The 24,097-nt window shown below is 42.6% G+C and overlaps 1 protein-coding gene across 8 annotated transcripts in view; it reads right to left on the bottom strand.

Moving 5' to 3' along the window:
- Positions 1–24,097, bottom strand: part of ANKRD31 (ankyrin repeat domain 31) — a 159,345-nt gene that overhangs the window by 58,204 nt on the left and 77,044 nt on the right. For all 8 annotated transcript variants that reach the window (XM_069962787.1, XM_069962782.1, XM_069962783.1 and 5 more), the window contains 5 exons: positions 23,557–23,717; positions 22,019–22,068; positions 19,448–19,545; positions 10,919–11,019; positions 5,175–5,336 (listed from right to left, as the gene is read on the bottom strand). In XM_069962787.1, the coding sequence (XP_069818888.1) occupies positions 5,175–5,336; positions 10,919–11,019; positions 19,448–19,545; positions 22,019–22,068; positions 23,557–23,717 (572 nt within the window). The remainder of the gene's footprint in view (positions 1–5,174; positions 5,337–10,918; positions 11,020–19,447; positions 19,546–22,018; positions 22,069–23,556; positions 23,718–24,097) is intronic.

Below are 24,097 nucleotides of genomic sequence, written 5' to 3'. Positions count from 1 at the left end.
TACACGACTACCCCCAAATCTGCTGTCAGTAGTCAATTTGTCCTTTTGCTGACATTCTCTTGGCTGGCTGGGATTTGTAGTTCAGCTATACCTATCCTTACTGTGCTGTGTCCTTTGCACGTGGTGCCTTAAAAAAAAAGCAGCAGTTACACACATACTCTATACGTCTACCCCAAAACTGCTGTCAGTAACCAATTTGGCAACGTGATTTAAAGGGGTGCATGAAAATGTTTCTTTTGAGTGGTTCAGCTGCTACCTCAGTCTAACTTGGTCACTCTGTTGTCACTGCTATGCTTCGTTGCACCTAGTTGGGTGCTTTCCTAACATGTGCCAGCACATGTGCCTTGCCCATTTTTGTCTGGGTCAGCAAAATTGTATTGAGGGCCATCACCCGGCTGTTGCCCATAATTTGACGTAATGTTGGGATTAGCCAGCCCCAGAGGCATCCATGTATGCTGCCCCTGCTGTTTCCTGTCCATTCCCGTGTTGTTTCCATCAATTTCTGAGGTTTCCAGGTTTTCACGCAACCTTTCCTGTGCAGAGCTTTGGTCCCCTGCAAAAATTCTCGAGTTTCCCATTGACTTACTCGAAGCGGCCACCCGAGCATCGGGAAATATTCGTCTCGAGTATCGAGCACCCAAGCATTTTAGTACTCGCTAATCTCTATTAAAGACCCTAAGATTAAAAAAAAAAAAAAAAAAAGATTTTAAAAACTATTACTAAATTTGAAGAGACTTTTGCATTTTGTGGCAAATCCTGACGTCTGGGATTTTTTTCAAAATTTTTTTCAGCACACCCAATTACATGGAAATTAGATGAAAATAATCGGCTCTTTAGTTGCAGACCTGTAATAATTACACACTTTGGCATATGTTTGATCAACCCAACCAACTACTCGGCAGGGGTGCTGAGAGTCCACCTCCCACAATCTGATACTAATGATATGTACTAAACAATACATTGCACCTGAATTCCTGTCTGCTCTTCAGTGTGGCATAGAGAAAAGCATTACATGCTTGGTTTTACAGTTGCTACAACAACTATACAATGCCCTGCAAGTTCTGGGCACTAGCCCAGATCTACCACCCTACTGTAACGACCGGAGTCGTGGATCCTCTGTACCGTCACCAGCGATGGCATAAACCGCACCAGGGAGCGGAGTCTCAGGGGCCGCTGTTTTTCACCAGAGCCCGCTGCAAGGCGGGATGGGCTTGCTGCGGCAGGCGACCCCCAGGTCGCTACCCCTGGCTTGGTTTGCTAGTGACGGCGGGCAAGGTGAAGCAGGAGCAGTAGGCAGGAGATCGTGCAGATAGTGGTCTAGGCGTAACCGCAGGAGGCAGGGACAATAGACAGGAACTACGGACAAGGGCAGCGGGCAGTAACAACGGGGAGCTGGGCCAAAATGCCATGGGAAGCATATAGAGGCTATAACACGAGGGACAGGGCATGCTGGGATTTATAGGGAGTGATTATGTGCAAGTACCAATTAGGGGCGGACTGGCCCTTTAAATCTGTGACAGCCGTCGCGCGCGCCCTGTAGGAGGCAGGGACGCGCATGCCGGCCAGGACAGACGGAGACAAGAGTGGGGCGAGGTAAGGCGCCCCCAGGGGCCGAACTAGTCGAAGCGCCGGGTCCCTGCACCTGGACACCGGCGGCTGATGAACACAAGGAGGGGGTGCGCAGCCCTGACACCTACATGCTTATAAAGATATTATATAGCTGACAACTAGATAACTTTTGTAGTCTTGTCATATATTTGACTTCTGTGTTTGTGCCATGGTTTTCCACCAAAGGCTTTTACTGTGGCAAGTGTCATGGAGGCAGGGCCTGGGGTTCCAACTGCCCTTCGACCTGTACAACTCACATGAACTAAGTTTCAACTTCTTTTTGTGTCATCAAGCCTCAGGGCTCAGGGTCCTATTTCCCGGGCCAATGGGGGCCCGATCAACGATGTAAACTGCTGGATCGGCGCTTGTTTACTGGGCCTATTTCACGGCCCAATGATCGTTGAGCGAGGGCTGCAGGGACATTGTTACCGATGTCCTTGCAGCCCTTGCAGCACACATTACCTGGCAGGACTTCCCCTCGGCTCCGTCTTCCTCCCTGGGTCCCGCTATACAGCATCAGCAGCTCCGGAGCGGCCTGACTGAGCTGTCAGACCGCTCAGCCAATCACTGGCCGCGGCGGTCCTGGCCTGTGAATGGCTGAGCGGTCTGACTGCTCAGTCAGGCCTCTCCGGAGCTGCTGATGCTGTGCTGCGGGACCCAGGGAGGAAGACTGAGCGGAGAAGTCCTGCCATGTAATGTATGCTGCTGCTTTTAAATCGTTGGTCGCCCGCCGCGCACTGCTATTCCACGTAGCGATGCGCGGTGGGGGACCAATGATTTTAGGTCTGGCCCTAAATAAACGATCAGCCAATGACACGATCATCTGCTGATCGTTTTCTCTATTCCACCAAGGGATAATCGGCCGAATCGGGCCGATTATCGCTCCCGTAGAGTAGGCCCCTCAGCCTATGTCTGTGAGCCTTTTCTAGGGCTGCACATTTGGCGTGGTTTACAGTATTGGAGGCACAGAGGCTACTGATGCCTTGGACGAAGTTGGTAGACTCACTATGCCTGTGCCATCAGTATGAAAAGAGCTTGACAATTGACGCTGTTATTTCATTCTTGTGGCACACATGGGTGAGACTGTAAGGAGGGTGGACAAAGGCTAAGGGCCCTATTCCACGGGACGATTATCGTTCACATAATCGTTAACGATAAACGATCCAAACTACCGCTATTACGAAAGACCTGAAATCGTTCACCCATTTACATGGAAAGATAATCTGTCAGGAACCGGTGACACCAGACACACAGAGACAGTGAGCCCTAAGCTCAGCCCCGCCCACTGTCCTCTACCTACTTGCCACAATCCGCCCTAAGATGGCGGCGAGCAACTGGGTGGCGGTCCCTGCACTGGCTAGGTGGGACACAAAGACAAGACAGACAGACAAAACACAATAAAGAATGGTCGACAGTCTGGGTCACAACAATCGGGCAGCGCAGTACAAAAACACAATCCAAAAAGCAAGGTCAATAAACAGGCAATATGGTCAGGGGCAGTCAGCAAGCAGGGATAGTCAGAATACAAGGCAAAATAGTCAGAATAAACAGAGCTAAACAGAGGCAGAAGCAGGCTGAGACAAGCTCAATATCCGGCACCAGAATGAGCCTCAGCCAAACACTTATAGGGAATAAGGAGAAACTCCCAGCCCCTATTGGACAAGGCTCCTGGTATCAACTAAATCACCTGTGCACAGAACTGAAGCAGTGTAACTCCTACATGGCCAGAGCACACAGCAAACGGGTGGGGCTAAACATCCTGATAGAAACAGGCCAGTGTTCAGACAGGGTTCAGGTTAAAGCACAACACATACAAAACACTGAGTATCAGCGCCATCTTAGTCGTACAGCACCAGCCGAGGGGCGCACGGAACTCAGCACAGGCACATTCATGACATAATCGTTACTTATGATCGTTCTTGCAGTCGTCTTGTCGTCGCTATTGTGTTCGTCACTACTGCGAACGGCCGAACGACTTCTTATTCAATGCGAACGATTTGCGAACAAGCAACAATAAAAATAGGTCCAGGTCTTATTGAACGATCAATGTTTTCTCTTTCAGTCGTTAGTCGTTAACTGCTATTCAACCGAACGATTATCGTTTAGATTCAAACGATTTAAGGATAATCTGAACGATAATCGTCCAGTGGAATAGGGCCCTAAGCAAGGCATTGTAGTTCTAGGGGAGGGGAAACCCTAAGCCTCTCCTTATTAATGAAAGCACAGAAGCAGGAATAAAAAGAATGATAAGATTACATTTATTAAAAACTACCCAGCATTATTAATATATATATATATGTGTGTGTGTCGGGAAGGGGTGACAGATTTGCATTAATAGGACTAGGGCATGTAATTTGCTGGGCATTGTATTGTTACTTTGACATTAAAAATCCCTTTTTATATGTGGCTTCCGTTATATTACAGTATAAATATATTTCGGCTACAATTTCTTACCATACTATGCTGTCCAAACTTTTAGGCAGGTGTTAAAAAAAATTTGAAAAGTAAGATGTCTACCAACGGGGAGACATCTGATTAGCTCAATTTTTTAATTATGCAGAAGGACCCAAAACATACAGCCATTATGTTATTAGAAATTATTTTCAGTGTAAAGAAGAACAAGAAGTGATGGTATATCCTTCACAGACCCTGATGTCAACATCATGGAGTATGTCTGGAATTTATTGAAGAGACAGTAGATCTGTGGTTAATTCTCCAAGATGTTTGGAACAACCTCCCTGCTGAGTTCCTTTACAAACTGTGGCTAATGTTGGTCATACCAAATATCCTTTAAAGTGTCACTGTCGTGAAATTTTTTTTTGCAGAAATCAATAGTCCAGGCGATTTTAAGAAACTTTGTAATTGGGTTTATTATCCGAAAAATGCATTTTTATCATGAAAAAGCAGTTTGAAGCTCTCCCCCGTCTTCATTGTTCTCCTATGGAGAGAGCTAAAGAAAAGACCAAAACAGGACAACAAAGAGTTAATCTACAAATCCCTCACCGTTATCTGTTCTGACCATCACCAGTGACCTGTCTGAGCTCAGATTACAGCTGTCACCCAGCTCTGTGCCTGTAATCCTCTGTTATCTGCTTTCTGCTGCCGGCTAACTCCCTCCTTCCTCCTCCCCCCTCCCCTCTCCCTAGAACAGACAGGGTACGTCTCCTGCAACAAGTCACAATTTTCAGATTTTTCAGAGTGGATGAAAAAGAGGAAGGAGGGGGGGACCTGGGAAAAGGCTTTTTACATGCAGATAATGGCAGATTTGGCTAATAAACCCAATTACAAAGTTTCTTAAAATCGCCTGGACTATTGATTTCTGCAAAAAAAAAAAATACGACAGTGACTCTTTAAGATCTCTTTCTGTTCATTTAGTTTAATTGATAAAAATAAACTATTAACGTCTATATTTGAAAGCATTTTTACTTTGCAGCATTGTTTTCCATGTCTAATACATTTGCACAGTACTGTAAAAACCCAATAAAGTAATTATTTACTACACTTTTTTCTTACTTTTAACAGACAGTACACTCTTGATTTGCACACAAAATAAAATCAATGCTGACCTGCATTGTCCGTCTGATTTACATTTATTCCAGCTTCAATTAGAGCATTTACTTTTTCCAGATCACTATTTATACACGCCTTATGTAGAAGGGTCTCCCCCCTAAAGTCTCTTTTGTGTATGTTCCTAAAACTTTTGGAGGTTGTACAATGCCGAGCAGATTCTGAAATGGAAAGAAATTGCAATCATATGTCAACCAGTGTAAAGTAGCCAATATGTTGAGAAAACATAAAACATGGCAAATTATGTAGGAAAAAACTCCCAGTGCTCTGCATGATATGTGTCATAGAGATGCAACATTCTGCAATCAGGCTCTATGGAATTATTTCACTATACAATAGAATCACAGGAATGATGCGAGAGACTAATAACTCAGTTTTAGAGTTCGAATTACCATATAAACACCCACTTGTTAAGCCTATTCAAGACAACTAAGTATACAAAATCCATTGAGTGACATTTATGTAGAGTTATCACAAAGAAAGTATAAAAAGGCTTCTTTATGACAGTCTGCATAATCTTTACAGTACTCACTACACTAGTATTCCTATACTTTGTACTAAAAATGGATCGCTGGACCCCCCACCAATGCCAAGTGTCTCCGGTTTCCAGCATTGTGCTGTCACCAATGCATGCCCCTCCCCCTTGAACCATAATGTTCCACCTTTGCAGCAGAAGTAACTCAGAGGCCACAGTATAGACAATCAATTCTGGAATTTTATTATAAACCGCAGCGTGTTTCAGCTACTCAATAACCTGGAGCCTTTTTCCAGGAATAAAATCCTGGAATTGGTTGTTTACACTGTAGGCTCTGAGTGACGACATCTGCAGAGGTGGAATGTTACTGTTCAATTGTATGGTCATCTGCGCTTTAGCTGCTAAAAGGGAATCTTTGTAATAGCTATATCCAAGCTGGTCTATTGTCCAGGTCTCAGAGACACTGAGCAGGGAATTGAGTGCAGGGTAGTGCATTTCTCTTCCTGCTTGTTCTGCTGATCGGTCAAGGTCTGAACACTCAGACACTGACAAATAAAAACTAGGATATGTCACTAGGAAATGTGGCAGGTACGGTTTAATCTGGGAAAAGCAAACAACTGAGCAAGTTCACTGTGTCAGAGAGCAATTATGCATGTTTGACCACTTCTCCCTTGCATGATGACATGGAATATATTATGTAACAAGTGGCGCTGAGATTGAGTCTTTATTAATGTAAGATCTTTATCTTTCATAAAATCAGGTTTCACATTTGCATTCCATAAAAAAGCCACAATTCCAGAGGTCTGCTCTACAGGACTGAACTGCTGCTGGACATTTATTACAAAGTATGAAATCATTTCATGTACCTTTATTTATATAACCCTATCCATGTTTAAATTCTCATGACTGTAGTAGTGCTAATAAAAAATGTTTTTGTGAAGCCAGTGTGCCTCATAAATATATCACAAGAGAAACGTCTAAGTAGATTCTCCTTAATGTAAACTGACTGAATGAATACAACAAATAATTATTTCATAGTTGGGGTAAATTAAACATTTCATTTTTGTTTTTTTAGTTAATTCCACTGCACTATGCTTGGCATACTATTTTGTAGTTTCACTGAACCATGTCAGGAAAAGCTCTGTCTATCATTCCTACACTAGGATAAATTTTGTCATCTAGTCCACAAAGTGTATCTGTTGAATTGGATCTTGGTGAAAAATCTGAAATATATAAATGTGTTAAAGGGGTTGGCCACTTTATAGTAAAATTATTCAGTGTACAGTATTAGTAATTGTACTCACTGCACTTACTGACAGCAGCTCACTGTGTACCTCAGCTAAAATCAGCCCCCCTTCCTCCAGGCTGTGCTGTCCTGTGCTGATTCTGTCTATAAGATGGCCAACATGGAGAAGTATGTAACCATGCCCCATCATCAGTGTCCTCATGGGCATATAAACCCTCAGTGGTGGACACTGGGGGGTGGGGCATGATCACATGGTTATTTATGTTCGGCCATCTTTTGGACAGCCTGACCACAGAGCAGGGCAGCACAGCCTGGAGGAGGGGAGCCTGAATTTAGCTCTATGAGAGGGAGCTGCTGCCAGGAGGTGCTATGAGTACAGGTACTTATACTGTATACTATACAATTTTACTATAAAGTGGCCAACCTATTTAATGATTCCAGACATGTTGATGAATGACAATAGGCCAATATGTTTAGTTTGTAAAGAGGCGCTAAACGTAAGGCTAAATTCACACTTTTCGTAGGCTGTCCACAAGTGCCCCTGAGTTTTTGTGGCACAGATCAAGACCATTTAAATGAATGGGTCCATAGTGCTGATCTGCAATTGTGGGCAGCCTATAGAATGTATAAATAAGGCCTAAGAAACTTTGTATTAAATCCAATTGATGTCAGAAAAAATATCTCATATCTGTCTTAAGACACATGAGTTTACTGAGGTATCAGGTTGAACTTGTCCAATAAAGTCTGGGGAGAGAAAACAGGGGCAAAGAGAAAGACAGGGTGAAGCTCCATCATTTTGCCTTCAATCAGTTTCCTATGTAACCACTACACAGATGATCAATAAGTCAGGATCCGCTGATCAGGACTGCTCCACTCGAATTTGTTTAAAGCTGAAATTTCTCATTGGTTATTTTCTGACGTTTAGAGTGCGGTTTGGATTATAATATATGGTCTGTGTGTTGAAACCCAGTATTTGTTAACTAACTTGTTCTAGCCTAGAATTGTTCCTAACCAGTCCAGTTGGTTCTTGGTTTTTCTCTTGTGTAGCTCTTGTTTATTGTATCTTGTAGCTGATGTTGTTTACCTAAGTTTGATCTTGTGGCATTTTCTCTTCAGTTCATTACTGTTCAGCCTTGTTTTTTGTCGCTGGGTCCTAAAGTTCCTATTCTTGTAATTTAATACCTGCCTGCCTTGATACATGCTTTCATATATATGTTGTTATGACTGTCTGGTTGTTACACAGTTAAGCTCCATGATGAGTCCAGGGGATATTTGAGTACTCAATGCCACTGTTAGGACCTTCTGTCTTGGGACTGCAGCATCACACAAGTATGGTTTAAGTGATGAGCTGACTCCGGGACGGCAGGCAAAAGCTATAAGACCAATAAGACCAAGCAACTCAACACAACAGAGCTCCTACAGGCTGCAATCACACATAGAAACATAGAAGGTTGTTGGCAGTAAAAGACTACTTGGTCTGCCTTTTTGGTGAACTTATTTGTTACTTATTTGTTATACTTTTTGCACATTTATTTTTTCCTTCTCCTGTTTAAAAAGCCATAGCTCTTTCATGTTTTTTATCTGCACATGACTTACAGTATGAGGTCTGTGTTTTTTTTTTGTGAAACCAAATGTACTTTGACTTTCTACATTCCTCCATAAAATATGAAGTGAGACAGAAAAAAAATATTTGGGAAACAGAACTGAGAAAAAAAAGTTATTTTTCAAATTACAGGTTGGTTCGTGTTTACACCATTTGCCGAATGGTAAAAATGACATGTTATCTATATTCCTCAAGTCAGTACGATTAATTGCGGTGACACAAAATATGTTTATTATTTTTTTGGTTACATTTTTTTTTTTTTTTTTTTGAAAAATAGGAAAAGGGGTGTGATTTAACCTTTTTTATGGGATGGATTTATTTATATTTTTATGCAGACTTAGCACAGATGATGAAAAAGTCAACTCAGAATTTTCCGTAGGAGTTCAAGAGACCAATTGTGTCAATAATATCATAGCAAGGGATCTTTGTTTTTGAAGTGTGCATTATAATGTATACTTTAAGGCAACTCCAAAGATACAGCTTTGTTTGTTTTGTGTCAGTTTTAGAATATTATTTTATGTGACCTACTGGCGCAATGTGTTTTGTAGGTGAATTTCATTATACTTTGCTAGCTCTCCTTGTCTCAAGCAATATAACTTAGTGATTAAGCGTTAGAAACATTGCATAACACGCTGTGTATGCCCTTAAATCTTTAAAACTATCTTGTGCTCCAAGATTTTTGTTTGCCATCTGTTAAAAATGCCATATATTATAACAAATTATATAACTCCAGAAACAATGCTACTGTTAACGTACACACATGACAGCTTATCCTGAAGTTACCTAAAATAACAGGGACTCTTTAATTACAATCCTGACACAATTCAGCAGAATTATATATGTTCGGTTGTAAAATGCCATCTTTTTACTAGGTTTTTTTACAACATGAATGAGGAATGATGACACTTTGGAATTCTCGTATTTCTACTTCTGCTTGGTTGACAGGATAAATCAGTATTGTGCAAATCATTATGTCACTGTTCTTTGTGCTTTTATTAATACATAGTGATGCTCGTATCGGTTCAGTACAAGGTGTCAGCTTGTGACTATACTGAAGTAAGTATTCTGCACACTGGGTTTGATAAACTTCCCACATTGTAATAAAAAGGATGAATCCAGGCACTGCACAAATGACACATCTCCAAGAATGTGGGGCAGATTTACTTAGAAATGAACTAGAATTATACATGATATTGCACCACTAACTGACTTACATGCCCTGCTCCATATGTTTAATGAATTTTGCACTTCAGAAGACTTGAAAAGTGTCTAGAAAAGGAGGCATAGCTAATAAATGCACTGGGTTTATTAATGGTGTATGCCAAAATTGTGGTGCAAAATACCGGATCCTTTTATGTGGCTTGGGGCTGTGCAAGTACACAATCGATCTTTGATCAATAATATCAGCGCTAGTTTGCAGTGCCTTCAAAGGGCACAACCAATCGTTCGGCAGAGCCTCATGAATAATCACTTTAACGCAGGCTGATTATTGGCTTAAATGGAATCTGTCAGCACCTTAGCATATATTTTTTTACTATCCCCGGAAGCCCATTCCAAAAGTTGCCAAGCTGCCTACAATCCTGCATCATATGAAACAAAGTTGCTTCACTGCATTGACACCTTGGGCACTTGGACATATCACTAATACCCATTTTATATAGGACAAGCAGAGTCTTAAAGACCCTATGCAAAAGATACACCTCTTTCCGTGATACCTCTTCAGTTGTACTGGTCAGTTCCAGTACCTCTTGCCATTGCTCATCTGACAGATCCCCCACATCTGACTCCCACCTATGCCTAATAGCCAGGGACCATCGGATGGTGAAACCAGACAGTTTATTTATTGCAAGGCATTTCCGCCCATATTATAAGGGACAGGCTTTTATCAAGCTCATATAACAAATGGTTATATAAAAGGGACCAAGGAGCATCACAGGCTGCTTTGGGGACTGAGAAAGAGGAAACCATGCTCGAATCATCACAGACATCAGCGTTTATACCGGCAACATTGTTCACCTTGCCAAGATGACAGTAGCTCAGGCTTGAATTTATATCGAAGGTTTCAACCTTAAACAAGGAATCAAGACTGTATAGTTGTGCACTCTGGGGTGAATTTAACCTGTATATTTTCTTGTATCTTGCAAAGTGATAAAGTTTGCCACAAGAAACGTTCAAAATTAATGTGTCTCCACTATTGCTTTGCCAACTGCACAATGTCATCAGACAATGCTGAGCTATTTGCATATCAGGTTTGGGGTCTCAATCTCAGAAATAAAGGAGTGCTACAACCACATGACATGCATCGCAGGAGACAGGAGCAGTTGGGAGAGCCTCCTGGTTTCCAGTGGTTCCTGTAGTGTAGTAGCCTACAGCCAGATGTAGTTCATGAAAAAAAAAATTATTTAAAAATTGACTGTACCTGTATTATTTAATCTATTCCTTTCAAACAGGTCTGGAGGTATACAGTTATTGGTCTTTTTCCTTTCTTCAATCCTACATGCTGGGTCTGTTCTGCATTCTCTGCAAATTTATGGTAAAATTAAAAGTTAAAGAGGTAAGCCAAAAGAATATATTAAGTTTTCCTTTTTTTATTATTTTTTTTTAAGTTTTATAACTTTTTTTTAAAGAAAATGTGTGTGTGCGTGAATGTGTAAGGGGCAACATGGTCCCTCTGCTGCTACCAATGACTTTGTCAGGAACAGCAGGGCTGCTCAAGCCCTGGGGCTGCATGCAGCTCTAGTGATGCTGAGTCTCCCTAATATCTCTTCTGGAGCATGTTAACATTAGAACAGACTTTACACTTGAGGAAGCTGTCTGTGTCAGTAGTGCTGCAGCCACAAAACCCTGTAGGAGAGTGATTAACAGTTATGTTCACATGTGATATATCAGATTAGGCAGTTGACGAAGGCATATGGCCGAAACGCGTTCTGCTGTTAACACTTTTATGGTATGGAACCGAATAAAATTATTTGATGATGAAAATGGTGAGTGCCGGGATCTTCATCTGATATATTGTTTTTGGGATTACGCTCCTTTTCTCTTGCACCATCAGCTGACACGGAGTGTCGCTCTGATGCTTCTCCATGTCCATGTCAGAGGTAATACAAGCATGTTAGGTACATAGTTGCTGAGGCCAGTGTTTTGCTAGAGTACCCATGTGGATGTATGGAACTTCCCCACTCCATATAAGTAAAGTAAGATTGTCCTGTACAACCAGAGCAGAAGTGCTAAAGTAGGGAGGTACTAAACAAGTGAGTGATGTTTCGTTTTATAACATTTTTAAAAAAATTGACATTTTTGGGTTTATAGTTTGTCTAACAATTCAGGACACTGTCAGATGGGCATTAACTTTTAATAATAGGTGTGAACATCTGGTGATGGTGTGATTATACAGTAAGGAAAAGTGTATTGTATATACACACCTCAATGTAAAACATTCACAAACCCCTAACTGTATAATCGCACCTGATAGTTATTCCCATTAATAAAACAAAATTCACGCCCATCTAACGATTCCCTAAATTGTCAGCAAAACTATTAACCCACAAGTCTCCACATAGGAATGAGGGAGCCGTATAAAAAATCTTTAAAAGGGTGTATAATCAGGGGACCCTGATAGTAACATCACATTTTTGGGTTGACTACAGGTCTAATATTAACCCCTTCCCCCAATATGATGTCCAGGGACGTCATGAAAAGCAGTGGCAGAACGCATCATGACGTCCCTGGACGTCATGGCTTCCCTGCCTCCCCCCGCTGACCCTATCTAAGATCGAGCAGCAAGAGGAGGCTGTGTGACACAGCTTCCCCCTGCTGCCTCTGCCCGGAGGGGAGCCGCGCTCCCCCCGGGCAGTTAACCCCATAAACGACGCGGTCAATGCGACCGCAGCGTCTATGGGGAGATTCCGTGTCCTCCCACCGATCGGGCGGCGGGGGGAGGCTGCAGAAGGTTGCCTTCCCCCACCGCCACTAACAGTGTGTCCCCCGGCCCCCTCCCCTCGTCCTCCGATACCGGCAGATCGCCGCTATTACCGTTATAGCGGCGATCCGCCGGTAACAGGCATTACCGGCGCCGGCTTACATCTCCCCCCACCGTGAATCCACGGTGGGGGGAGATGAAAATGTATCCCCCAGACCAGCCCCCCTAGTGGGCGATCACTATCCCTCCCCGGGCGGCCATCACATCCAAGATACTGTAGAAATATGTAGAAGACGGCACTTCCGTGGCGGTGGTGCTCGAGGTGAGAAAAATGTTCAGATATTAGGAAGAGCCCGGCACTCACCAAGTAGATTATGCTTCTTTATTGTAGTGTAGCAAACATATGGTACCATATGTTTGCTACACTACAATAAAGAAGCATAATCTACTTGGTGAGTGCCGGGCTCTTCCTAATATCATCACATCCAAGATGGCCGCCCCCATCCCTGCGAACAAACGATGTTTGTTCGCAAGGATGGAAATGAATAAATGATCAAAGCCCCATGCTCTCCTCCACCGGAGGTAGCGGAGAGCATGGGGCAGTGATCGGGGACCCCCCCGTGTGGTCCCCGAGCAGGCGATCAGCGGTTTATACTATATACCGCTGATCGCCTGTTCCCAGTGCAAAAAAGCACTTTTTATCCCCTGTCACCATAAATAAAAAAATAAATAATAAATATAAAAAGCGATACAGTGTCGCCCCCCCAAGTCGCCCCCCAGTCACCCCCGTCACCCCCCTTCCCCATATACATTACCTGATCCTTGAGCTCCGTCCTGCTCGGCGTCCAGGCTGACTCTGAAGTGCGTATGCGCTCCAGAATCAGTTATCTCGGAAAATTTAAAGTGACAGAGACCAATTTGGTCTCTGTCACTGAACTATGATTACTGTGATAGAAAATATCACAGTAATCATAGTAATACAGTGAAAATGAATGTATAAAGTACAAAAACTGAAAAACATACAAAAAAATAAAACACACACTTTATTATAGTAATAATTGCAGTTTACTCCCAGATTACCCCTAACCCCCCCAGGTTGCCCATAAACACCACAGGTTGCCCGTATCTGCCCCAGGTTGCCCGTAATCACGCCAGATCGCACGTAATCACCGCACATTGCCCATAACCACTGCACGTTGCCCATGACCACCGCACGTTGCCCATAACCACCGCACGCTGCCCATAACCACCGCACGTTGCCCATAACCACCGCAAATTGCCCATAACCACCGCAAGTTGTTGCCCATAACCACCGCACATTGCCCATAACCACCGCACGTTGCCCATAACCACCGCACGTTGCCCATAACCACCGCACGTTGCCCATAACCACCGCACGTGGTCAGTGGCCAGTGTTTTGCTAGAGTACCCATGTGGATGTATGGAACTTCCCCACTCCATATAAGTAAAGTAAGATTGTCCTGTACAACCAGAGCAGAAGTGCTAAAGTAGGGAGGTACTAAACAAGTGAGTGATGTTTCGTTTTATAACATTTTTAAAAAAATTGACATTTTTGGGTTTATAGTTTGTCTAACAATTCAGGACACTGTCAGATGGGCATTAACTTTTAATAATAGGTGTGAACATCTGGTGATGGTGTGATTATACAGTAAGGAAAAGTGTATTGTATATACACACCTCAATGTAAAACATTCACAAACCCCTAACTGTATAATCGCACCTGATAGTTATTCCCATTAATAAAACAAAATTCACGCCCATCTAACGATTCCCTAAATTGTCAGCAAAACTATTAACCCACAAGTCTCCACATAGGAATGAGGGAGCCGTATAAAAAATCTTTAAAAGGGTGTATAATCAGGGGACCCTGATAGTAACATCACATTTTTGGGTTGACTACAGGTCTAATATTAACCCCTTCCCCCAATATGATGTCCAGGGACGTCATGAAAAGCAGTGGCAGAACGCATCATGACGTCCCTGGACGTCATGGCTTCCCTGCCTCCCCCCGCTGACCCTATCTAAGATCGAGCAGCAAGAGGAGGCTGTGTGACACAGCTTCCCCCTGCTGCCTCTGCCCGGAGGGGAGCCGCGCTCCCCCCGGGCAGTTAACCCCATAAACGACGCGGTCAATGCGACCGCAGCGTCTATGGGGAGATTCCGTGTCCTCCCACCGATCGGGCGGCGGGGGGAGGCTGCAGAAGGTTGCCTTCCCCCACCGCCACTAACAGTGTGTCCCCCGGCCCCCTCCCCTCGTCCTCCGATACCGGCAGATCGCCGCTATTACCGTTATAGCGGCGATCCGCCGGTAACAGGCATTACCGGCGCCGGCTTACATCTCCCCCCACCGTGAATCCACGGTGGGGGGAGATGAAAATGTATCCCCCAGACCAGCCCCCCTAGTGGGCGATCACTATCCCTCCCCGGGCGGCCATCACATCCAAGATACTGTAGAAATATGTAGAAGACGGCACTTCCGTGGCGGTGGTGCTCGAGGTGAGAAAAATGTTCAGATATTAGGAAGAGCCCGGCACTCACCAAGTAGATTATGCTTCTTTATTGTAGTGTAGCAAACATATGGTACCATATGTTTGCTACACTACAATAAAGAAGCATAATCTACTTGGTGAGTGCCGGGCTCTTCCTAATATCATCACATCCAAGATGGCCGCCCCCATCCCTGCGAACAAACGATGTTTGTTCGCAAGGATGGAAATGAATAAATGATCAAAGCCCCATGCTCTCCTCCACCGGAGGTAGCGGAGAGCATGGGGCAGTGATCGGGGACCCCCCCGTGTGGTCCCCGAGCAGGCGATCAGCGGTTTATACTATATACCGCTGATCGCCTGTTCCCAGTCCCCTGTCACCATAAATAAAAAAATAAATAATAAATATAAAAAGCGATACAGTGTCGCCCCCCCAAGTCGCCCCCCAGTCACCCCCCTTCCCCATATACATTACCTGATCCTTGAGCTCCGTCCTGCTCGGCGTCCAGGCTGACTCTGAAGTGCGTATGCGCTCCAGAATCAGTTATCTCGGAAAATTTAAAGTGACAGAGACCAATTTGGTCTCTGTCACTGAACTATGATTACTGTGATAGAAAATATCACAGTAATCATAGTAATACAGTGAAAATGAATGTATAAAGTACAAAAACTGAAAAACATACAAAAAAATAAAACACACACTTTATTATAGTAATAATTGCAGTTTACTCCCAGATTACCCCTAACCCCCCCAGGTTGCCCATAAACACCACAGGTTGCCCGTATCTGCCCCAGGTTGCCCGTAATCACGCCAGATCGCACGTAATCACCGCACATTGCCCATAACCACTGCACGTTGCCCATGACCACCGCACGTTGCCCATAACCACCGCACGCTGCCCATAACCACCGCACGTTGCCCATAACCACCGCAAATTGCCCATAACCACCGCAAGTTGTTGCCCATAACCACCGCACATTGCCCATAACCACCGCACATTGCCCATAACCACCGCACGTTGCCCATAACCACCGCACGTTGCCCATAACCACCGCACGTTGCCTATAACCTCCGCACGTTGCCTATAACCACCGCACCTTGCCCATAACCACCGCACCTTGCCCATAACCACCGCACCTTGCCCATAACCACCGCACGTTGCCTATATCCACCGCACGTTGCCCATAACCACCGCATGTTGCCCATGACCACCGCACGTTGCCTATAACCACCGCACATTGCCCATAACCACCGCAGGTCGCCTATAACCACCGCACATTGCCCGTAAACACCGCACGTTGCCTGTAACCACCACATGTTGACCGTAACCACCCCGAATTGCCAGTGACCCCCTCCAGATGGTCTGTAATCAGCCCCGATTGCCCGTAACCCCCCAGATTGCATGTGACCACCGCACGTTGCCTCTGACCACCGCACGTTGCCTCTAACCACCGCACGATGCCTCTAACCACTGCACGTTGCCTCTAACTCACACACGTTGCCAGTGACCCCCTCCAGATTGCCCGTAACCACACCAGATTGCCGTTACCACCCAAAATTACATGTACCCACCCCTGATTACCTATAAGCACTTCAGTTTATCTGTAACCACCCCAGATTGTCTGTAACCACCCCATGTTGCCCGTAACCACCACAGATTGTTTGTAACCACCCCATGTTGCCCGTAACCACCGCAGATTGTCTGTAACCCCCCCAGGTTGCCCCTAATCACACGTAACTCCCCCCAGATTGCCTCTGACCACCGCACGTTGCCCCCGACCACCGCACGTTGCCCCCGACCTCCCCAAATTGCCAGTGACCCTCTCCAGATTGCCCATAACCATGCCAGATTGCCTGTAACCACCCCAAATTACAGATACCCATCCCAGATTACCTATAAGCACTTCAGTTTATCCGTAACCACCCCACGTGGCCCGTTACCACCCCAGGTTGCCCGTAACCACCCCAGGTTGCCCGTAACCACCCCAGGTTGCACATAACCACCCCAGGTTGCCCGTGACCACCCCACATTACCTGTAATCTAATTTTTTTATTGTATTTTAGTAACTGCGCTATTCTAATAACTATTACTAGCTGCGGTTTTGCTCCAGCAAATTGGCGCTCCCTTCCTTCTGAGCCCTGCTGCGTTACAGATTTTGGGGTACGTTTTTTCTCCCATTCCTCGTCAAATTGAGAAATTTTAAACTAAACGAACATATTATTGGAAAAATTCGAGTTTTTCATTTTTACTGTCTTATTTTGAATACTTTCCTCTAATACCTGTGGGGTCAAACCGCTCACTGCACCCCAAGATGAGTTCTTTGAGGGGTGTACTTGCCTAAATGGGGTGACTTTTGGGGGGGTTCTATTCTGCTGACACTACAGGGGCGCTGCAAACGCACCTGGCACTCAGAAACTTCTTCGGAAAAATCTGCACTGAAAATGCTAATTGGCGCTCCTTCCCTTCTGAGCCCCGCTGTGTGCCCATACAGTGGTTTATGCCCACATATGGGGTACCGTTCTACTCAGGAGAACCTGCGTTACAGATTTTGGTATGCAGCTTCTCCCCTGTTCCTAGTGAAATTGAGAAATTTCAAACTAAACAAACATATTATTGGAAAAATTCGAGTTTTTCAATTTTTACTGTCTTATTTTGAATACTTTCCTCTAATACCTGTGGGGTCAAAATGGTCACCACACTCCAAGATGAATTCTTTGAGGGGTGTACTTTCCAAAATGGGGTGACTTTAGGGGGGGTTCTATTCTGCGGACACTACAGGGGCTCTGCAAATGCACCTGGCGCTCAGAAACTACTTCAGCAAAATCTGAACTGAAAATGCTAATTGGCACTCCCTTCCTTCTGAGCCCGGCTGTGTGCCCATACAGTGGTTTATGCCCACATATGGGGTACTGTTGTACTCAGGAGAACCTGCGTTACAAATTTTGGGGTGCGGATTCTCTCATGTTCCTTGTGAAATTGAGAAATTTCAAACTAAACGAACATATTATTGGAAAAATTTTAGTTTTTCATTTTTACTGTCTAATTTTAAATACTTTCCTCTAATACCTGTGGGGTCAAAATGGTCACCACACCCCAAGATGAATTCTTTGAGGGGAGCACTTTCCAAAATAGAGTGACTTTTGGGGGGGTTCTCTTCTGCGGACACTACAGGGGCGCTGCAAACGCACCTGGCGCTCAAACTTCTTCAGCAAAATCTGCATTAAAAAAGCTAATTGGCGCTCCTTTTCTTCTGAGCCCTGCTGTGTGCCCACACAGTGGTTTATGCCCACATATGGGGTACCATTGTATTCAGGAGAACCTGCGTTACAAATTTTGGGGTACTTTTTTTCTCTTGTTCCTCGTGAAATTGAGAAATTTCAAACTAAACGAACATATTATTGAAAAAATTCGTGTTTTTCATTTTTACTGTCTAATTTTGAATACTTACTCTAATACCTGTGGGGTCAAAATGCTCATCCTACCGAAAGATGAATTCTTTGAGGGGTGTACTTTCGAAAATGGGGTGACTTTTGGGGGGATTCTGTTCTGCGGACACTACAGGGGCTCTGCAAACGCACCTGGCGTTCAGAAATTTCTTCAGCAAAATCTGCATTAAAAAAGCTAATTGGCGCTCCTTCCCTTCTGAGTCCGGCTCTTTGCTCATACAGTGGTTTACGCCCACATATGGGGTACCATTGTATTCAGGAGAACCTGCGTTACAGATTTTGGCATGCTTTTTTTCTCATGTTCCTTTTGAAAATGAGAAACTTTAATCTAAACGTATATATTATTTGAAAATTTTCATTTTCGATTTTTTTTACGGCCTAATTGTGAATACTTTCCTCCAGCCCCTGTAGGGTTAAAATGCTCATTATAACCCTAGATTAATTCTTTAAGGTGTCTATTTTCCTAAATGGGGTCACTTATGGGGGTTTTCAGGATACCAGACTTCTAAATCCATTTAAAAAAGAACTGGTCCCTAAAAAAATCAGTTCTGGAAACTTTCATAAAATGTGATAATTTGCTAATAAATTTCTAAGCCCCATAACACCCTTAAAAAGTAAAATATGTTTCCCAAATTATGCCAGAATAAAGAGGACATATTGGTAATGTGATTTAGTAACTAATTTATGTGCTATGACTTCCTTTTTTAGAAGCAGAGAATTTCAGAAGTTCATAAAATGCTAAATTTCCTAATTTTTCATGATATTTTGATGTTTTTCACAAAAAACACACAAAGTAGTGACCAAATTTTGCCACTAATATAAAGTGCCATATGTGACGAAAAAACTATCTCAGAATCGCTAGCATACGTTAAAGCATCACTGAGCTATAAGAGCATAAAGTGAGACAGGTCAGATTTTGAAAAATGAGTCTGGTCATTAAGGACAAAACAGGCTGCGGAGGCAAGGGGTTAACATTACAAACATATACTAACATTTTACTAAAACTAATTTTATATGTTGCATAATAATACTTTTAGTTAGTATAAGATATTGGGCCTCATACTTGAATAATACCTTTTATGGCTGCTTCCTCTATTTCTGCGAAATTCAAGTCTGGCTGATTTCCTCACATTTATTTCAGCAGCTGTGGAACTTTCTGACCTTTTTTGTCCCTTGAAAAAGAGAAATACTTAGAGAAAAGCTTACAATGTACATGAATGAATGCCCACAAACCTCAATGAACTGAGGTAATTTTGTAAAGAATAGTTCACTAAAATTCCTACATAACTGTGTAAGAGACTGATAAAGCCATACAGATAAACATTACTTCAAGTTATTGCTGCTAAAGAAGGTTTTATGTACTTAGAGTTTCTCATCAATGTTTTTTTTCTCATTTTGGCTTTATTGTTTAAATAATAATAATTTGATAAAATAATGACACTGTGGAATTTGCTTATGATGATGGTAAATAACTTCCATTATTTCAATACAACAGCCGTTGTTTTAAAATAACAGCACATATTTGCCATTAAATGGCGGCCATCCACTCAATTACAACATTATGTGAACAGAGCCTTTCTGTGTTTTCAATCCACTCCTTGTTTTGGTTGCTATACAGCCTCAAATATACAGCCTCAAATATACAGCCTCAAATATACGTAGTGTGAACATAGCCTTAAATAGAAAAGAGTTTAAGGCTTTGTTCACACTGCGAATGATTCCGGCCGGATGCGTACGAACCGCGAACATACGCCCGTAGTACAGTTATGCTTCCCTAGCTTATTTCTAAGTGATCTGAAACAGGTCATTTACTTGGAAATCTTCTCCCAGCCCCGTAAACCACACAGAACCTTTTGGATGGAAAAATCAAGTTCAATTTGGCTGAAATAAGTACTCCGTACAGGACCGCATGGAAATAAATGGCCGTGAGTTTCAACATTTCGGGCCTTGAACAATGATCCGGCCGTAAGCTCATACGTAGTGTGCACTGTGCGGGCGTATATCGTATAATTTCAAGCGAACGCATCAACCTCAAAACTACGTGCGTATATTCGCGGTTCGCACTACAGCCGGAATCATACGCAGTGTGAACATAGCCTAAAAGTTTCTTCCACACAATTGTTGGTGTCTTGTCTGTTGACTGAATGAACACCCCGTTTGCCTGGTTCTGTTGGTTTTCTTTTGCATCTTCTTTTTTTAGGTTTGTAGCTGAGCCATATTTTTGCTATAATCAATATGGCTATAATTAAGCTTTAATTAAGTTACCCATTCCCCTGGCATGCATTCTATATTTTTCATCCTCAGGAGTCCTAGGGGCCTTCACAAGCCGGGGAAGATGCCATGAAGAAGGATCGGACCAGAGATCCTGTCATCTAGAAGACGATCTGTATCTCTTGCTTTACTCTTTACATGTCACTCTGATGATCTGACTGCAGCATGTAATGGGTTCATCTACTAGAAACTGTGTTTTCTCCTGTATAGAGCAGCTGAGCTCCAGTGATCCCAGCATGGGGAACTCTCAGCACTTTATTCTTGGCTCGATGCTTAGAATGTGTACCCACACAGGGAGCTGTGTGGCCGATAGCGATAAAGTTTAACACAACACAAAAGATGCGATCAGCCAAGGATCGAAAGTTTTCCCACTTCTCTGCTGATTGCTAACTACATGAGCCCATTATTGACCTAAGGAGCAACACTCCTTGTCGATAATCGACCTGTGTAAAAGGGGCTTAATATTGGTTGGTCCTTATCTAGGGGTTTCATAGCAAAAGGGATAAATACACTGGGGGTAAAATATATGTCCTTACAACTTTCCTTTTTTTATTTTAGCAAATTCATTCCACTGTATAAATGTTAAAGGAGAAGTCCGGCCAAAAGTATTTTTTAAAATGTTATTACTTATGGAAAGTTAGACAAATTTCTAATGTACATTACATATGGGAAATGCACATATACTGCTATTTCCCTTAATTTATTAGATCATGGAGTGTTAGAATTCTCTCACAAGCCGTGACGTCACGACGAAGGGTGTAATTCCTATGGAGTGTCCAGCAGGGGGCGCACTATATATAGAAGTCAATGAATACCATTGACTTCTATATATAGTGCGCCCCTGCTGGACACTCTATGGAATCAATGGATGTGTATGTAAAAATGTTATGTACAGTACCGTTTTGATTGAATTCATTCATAGAATACTTTGGGGAGCAAGTATCCTTGCTCCCCAAAGTATCATATTAATGTATTCAATGAATACATTTGGAGGGCACCGAGCAGGGAGGGAGAGAGGTGCCTGTGCATCTACCTCCCCCCTCCCTCCCTGCTCGGTGCTGGGCACATATACACAGTACTACTCATCCCATCCTCTGCTCATAGTATGAGCAGAGGATGGGGGAGTAGTACCTGTGCTATTCCCATTACGCCGCCGCACAGCTGCTCATCACAATGGCCACAATGTACATTACAAATTTGTCTAACTTTCCATAAGTAATAACTTTTTAAAAAATACTTTTGGCCGGACTTCTACTTTACCTATGTTTTCCGATCCATTACACAGAATCTAAATACAAATTTAGTTTAATTCCACACATGTCATACTGTATGTTTAAATATTATAGTTAAGGAAAAATTAATCTGGAAACTAACCTTTGCATTTTTTGGGGTTTGGTTAATGTTACTTGTTCTTTGAGGGCTTACTGCAAAGAAAGAGTGTTACAAGTTTCCTGATTTCTCCTTGCACATGTATATTAAAGACATAATTCATCAAAGTTGTCATTTTAGTATTTTATTACTATTAAATAAAAAAAAAAAACCTGAAGGAACATTTATTTTTTTGAGGGTTTGAATATATGCCAGCAAGCTGCTTACAGTCATTTCTATTGTTGTAAAGCAGCATACATGGAACAATGAATATGTTCTTTAGTCTTCTGAATGATAGATTAGTAAATTGGTGAAGGGAGCTATGTATTTAGTGAGTATTCTAACTAACATTCATCATTTTTGTATTTAACAAGAGGGAACAGAATGCTCTTTGAAAAACATAGTGAAATGAAGAAGAAAAATGTGTAGGTTTTTTTTTTTTAAAAAGGAAGCGCTAATTTTAGTTTTTTCAGTGTTTTCCTTTATACACCCTACCAAAATATATTTAAAGTACAACAGCACTGGTCATCTGGGGTACAAACCCTGGATTTTTTTGCCTAGTGCCCTGAACCTCTAGGAAATCACCTCCTTAAGCAGGGTTCATACAGCATATGACACCGGCCATTCTGTGACCCAGCCGTGTCACAGTGCGGCCAGTGTCAGTGAAGTTTATCCCGGCTAGTACTGCAGTACTGACTGGATAAACTTCATTTCTATTTAATTGGGATGTGGGCGCACACGGATGCACTCTCCATTCGGTGAACAGTCAGTGGTGTGGTGTGACATGTCAGTTTCTACTACGGCTGCTAGGGATCCTGGCTAGAGTGTATACTAAGTGTATACACTCTGTCCGGGATTCCCTCTGACTGCAGTGCAATGTAAAATTTCTATTATTCACGACAGTGTTACAGCGGTACTGTACTGTAATGACTCATATAAGGTATATGACATCTAAAACCTGAAAACAGACATCTGCAAACATTTTGTTTTTTTCATCCTCATTTTTGTTTTTTATAAAAACATAGCTGTATGAGGGCTCAATATTTGAAAGACAGGTTTTATTGCCACCATTTTTGGGCACATATAATATATTAAAAATCTTTTTTTATGGTAGATTCACACATACCGGATTTCATTCAAAATCTGCTGCAAATGGAAATTTGCCACCACATGAGGCAATGGCTACCTAAAGGTATATAGCTACTTATATGGTACATGGTATCTCTTACATGAGATATGGTAGCTCAGTTTAAATTACCTTGTTGCTAGCTATGTTTATCAGGTTACCCATAAACCTGCATGCACAACCAACGGAGAAATATCTGGTGCCTCCGATCTCTATGGTAAATAACGTACAAACTCTTGACCATCCATGAAATGTTTGGCTAGGCCAGGCCCAACAGAGAACAAAGCTCTTTGCTCTGGCCCTTTATGACATCGATATGACCTCATAGGATATTTGGATGAATATTTAAGACAACCTTTTTAAGTTACAAAAGTTAGAATTTGGTTTAAAAAATGACAATTGGTATCTTTGAACTTACTCTTGCTTTTCCAATTGTCTTTATTATAAGTCGCAGTTTTGGAAACCTTACTTGCTGGCTTTACTTGTTCAAGAATAGACAGACTAGTCTGTGAACACGAAACATCATTCCAGCTGACATTTTCACAATCACCTTTTGTAACTATCAACTTCTCTTTGTCTCTGTACATAAGGATAAAATGTTGATTAATTCAGATTTTTGCTACATAACTGTGCATTTACACAGAGAGATTTATCTGACATACTACTGAAGCTAAAGCAAGGAATACACTATAAACAGAGAACAGGTCACAAAGGAAAGACTGGGATCTATCCTTTTTTTAAAAATCTATTTCTGGCTTTGGCTTCAAAAATCTCTCAGATAAATCTCTCTGTGTAAATGCACCATTACTCTTCAATAAAAACATTACAAATAGATTTGTGACCCCTTTTGTATTATCAATCTGGCAGATAGGAATATCACAATTACACATATATATATATATATTAAGTATAATAAAGACAATGCCATTTGAATTAAATGCTGTTTTGTCTCTCAGTTT

The sequence above is a fragment of the Dendropsophus ebraccatus genome, chromosome 3 (assembly GCF_027789765.1).
Source record: "Dendropsophus ebraccatus isolate aDenEbr1 chromosome 3, aDenEbr1.pat, whole genome shotgun sequence".
Lineage (NCBI taxonomy): Eukaryota > Metazoa > Chordata > Amphibia > Anura > Hylidae > Dendropsophus > Dendropsophus ebraccatus.
Note: the sequence above shows the minus strand (reverse complement) of the source record. Positions and strands in the feature narration are given on the sequence as shown.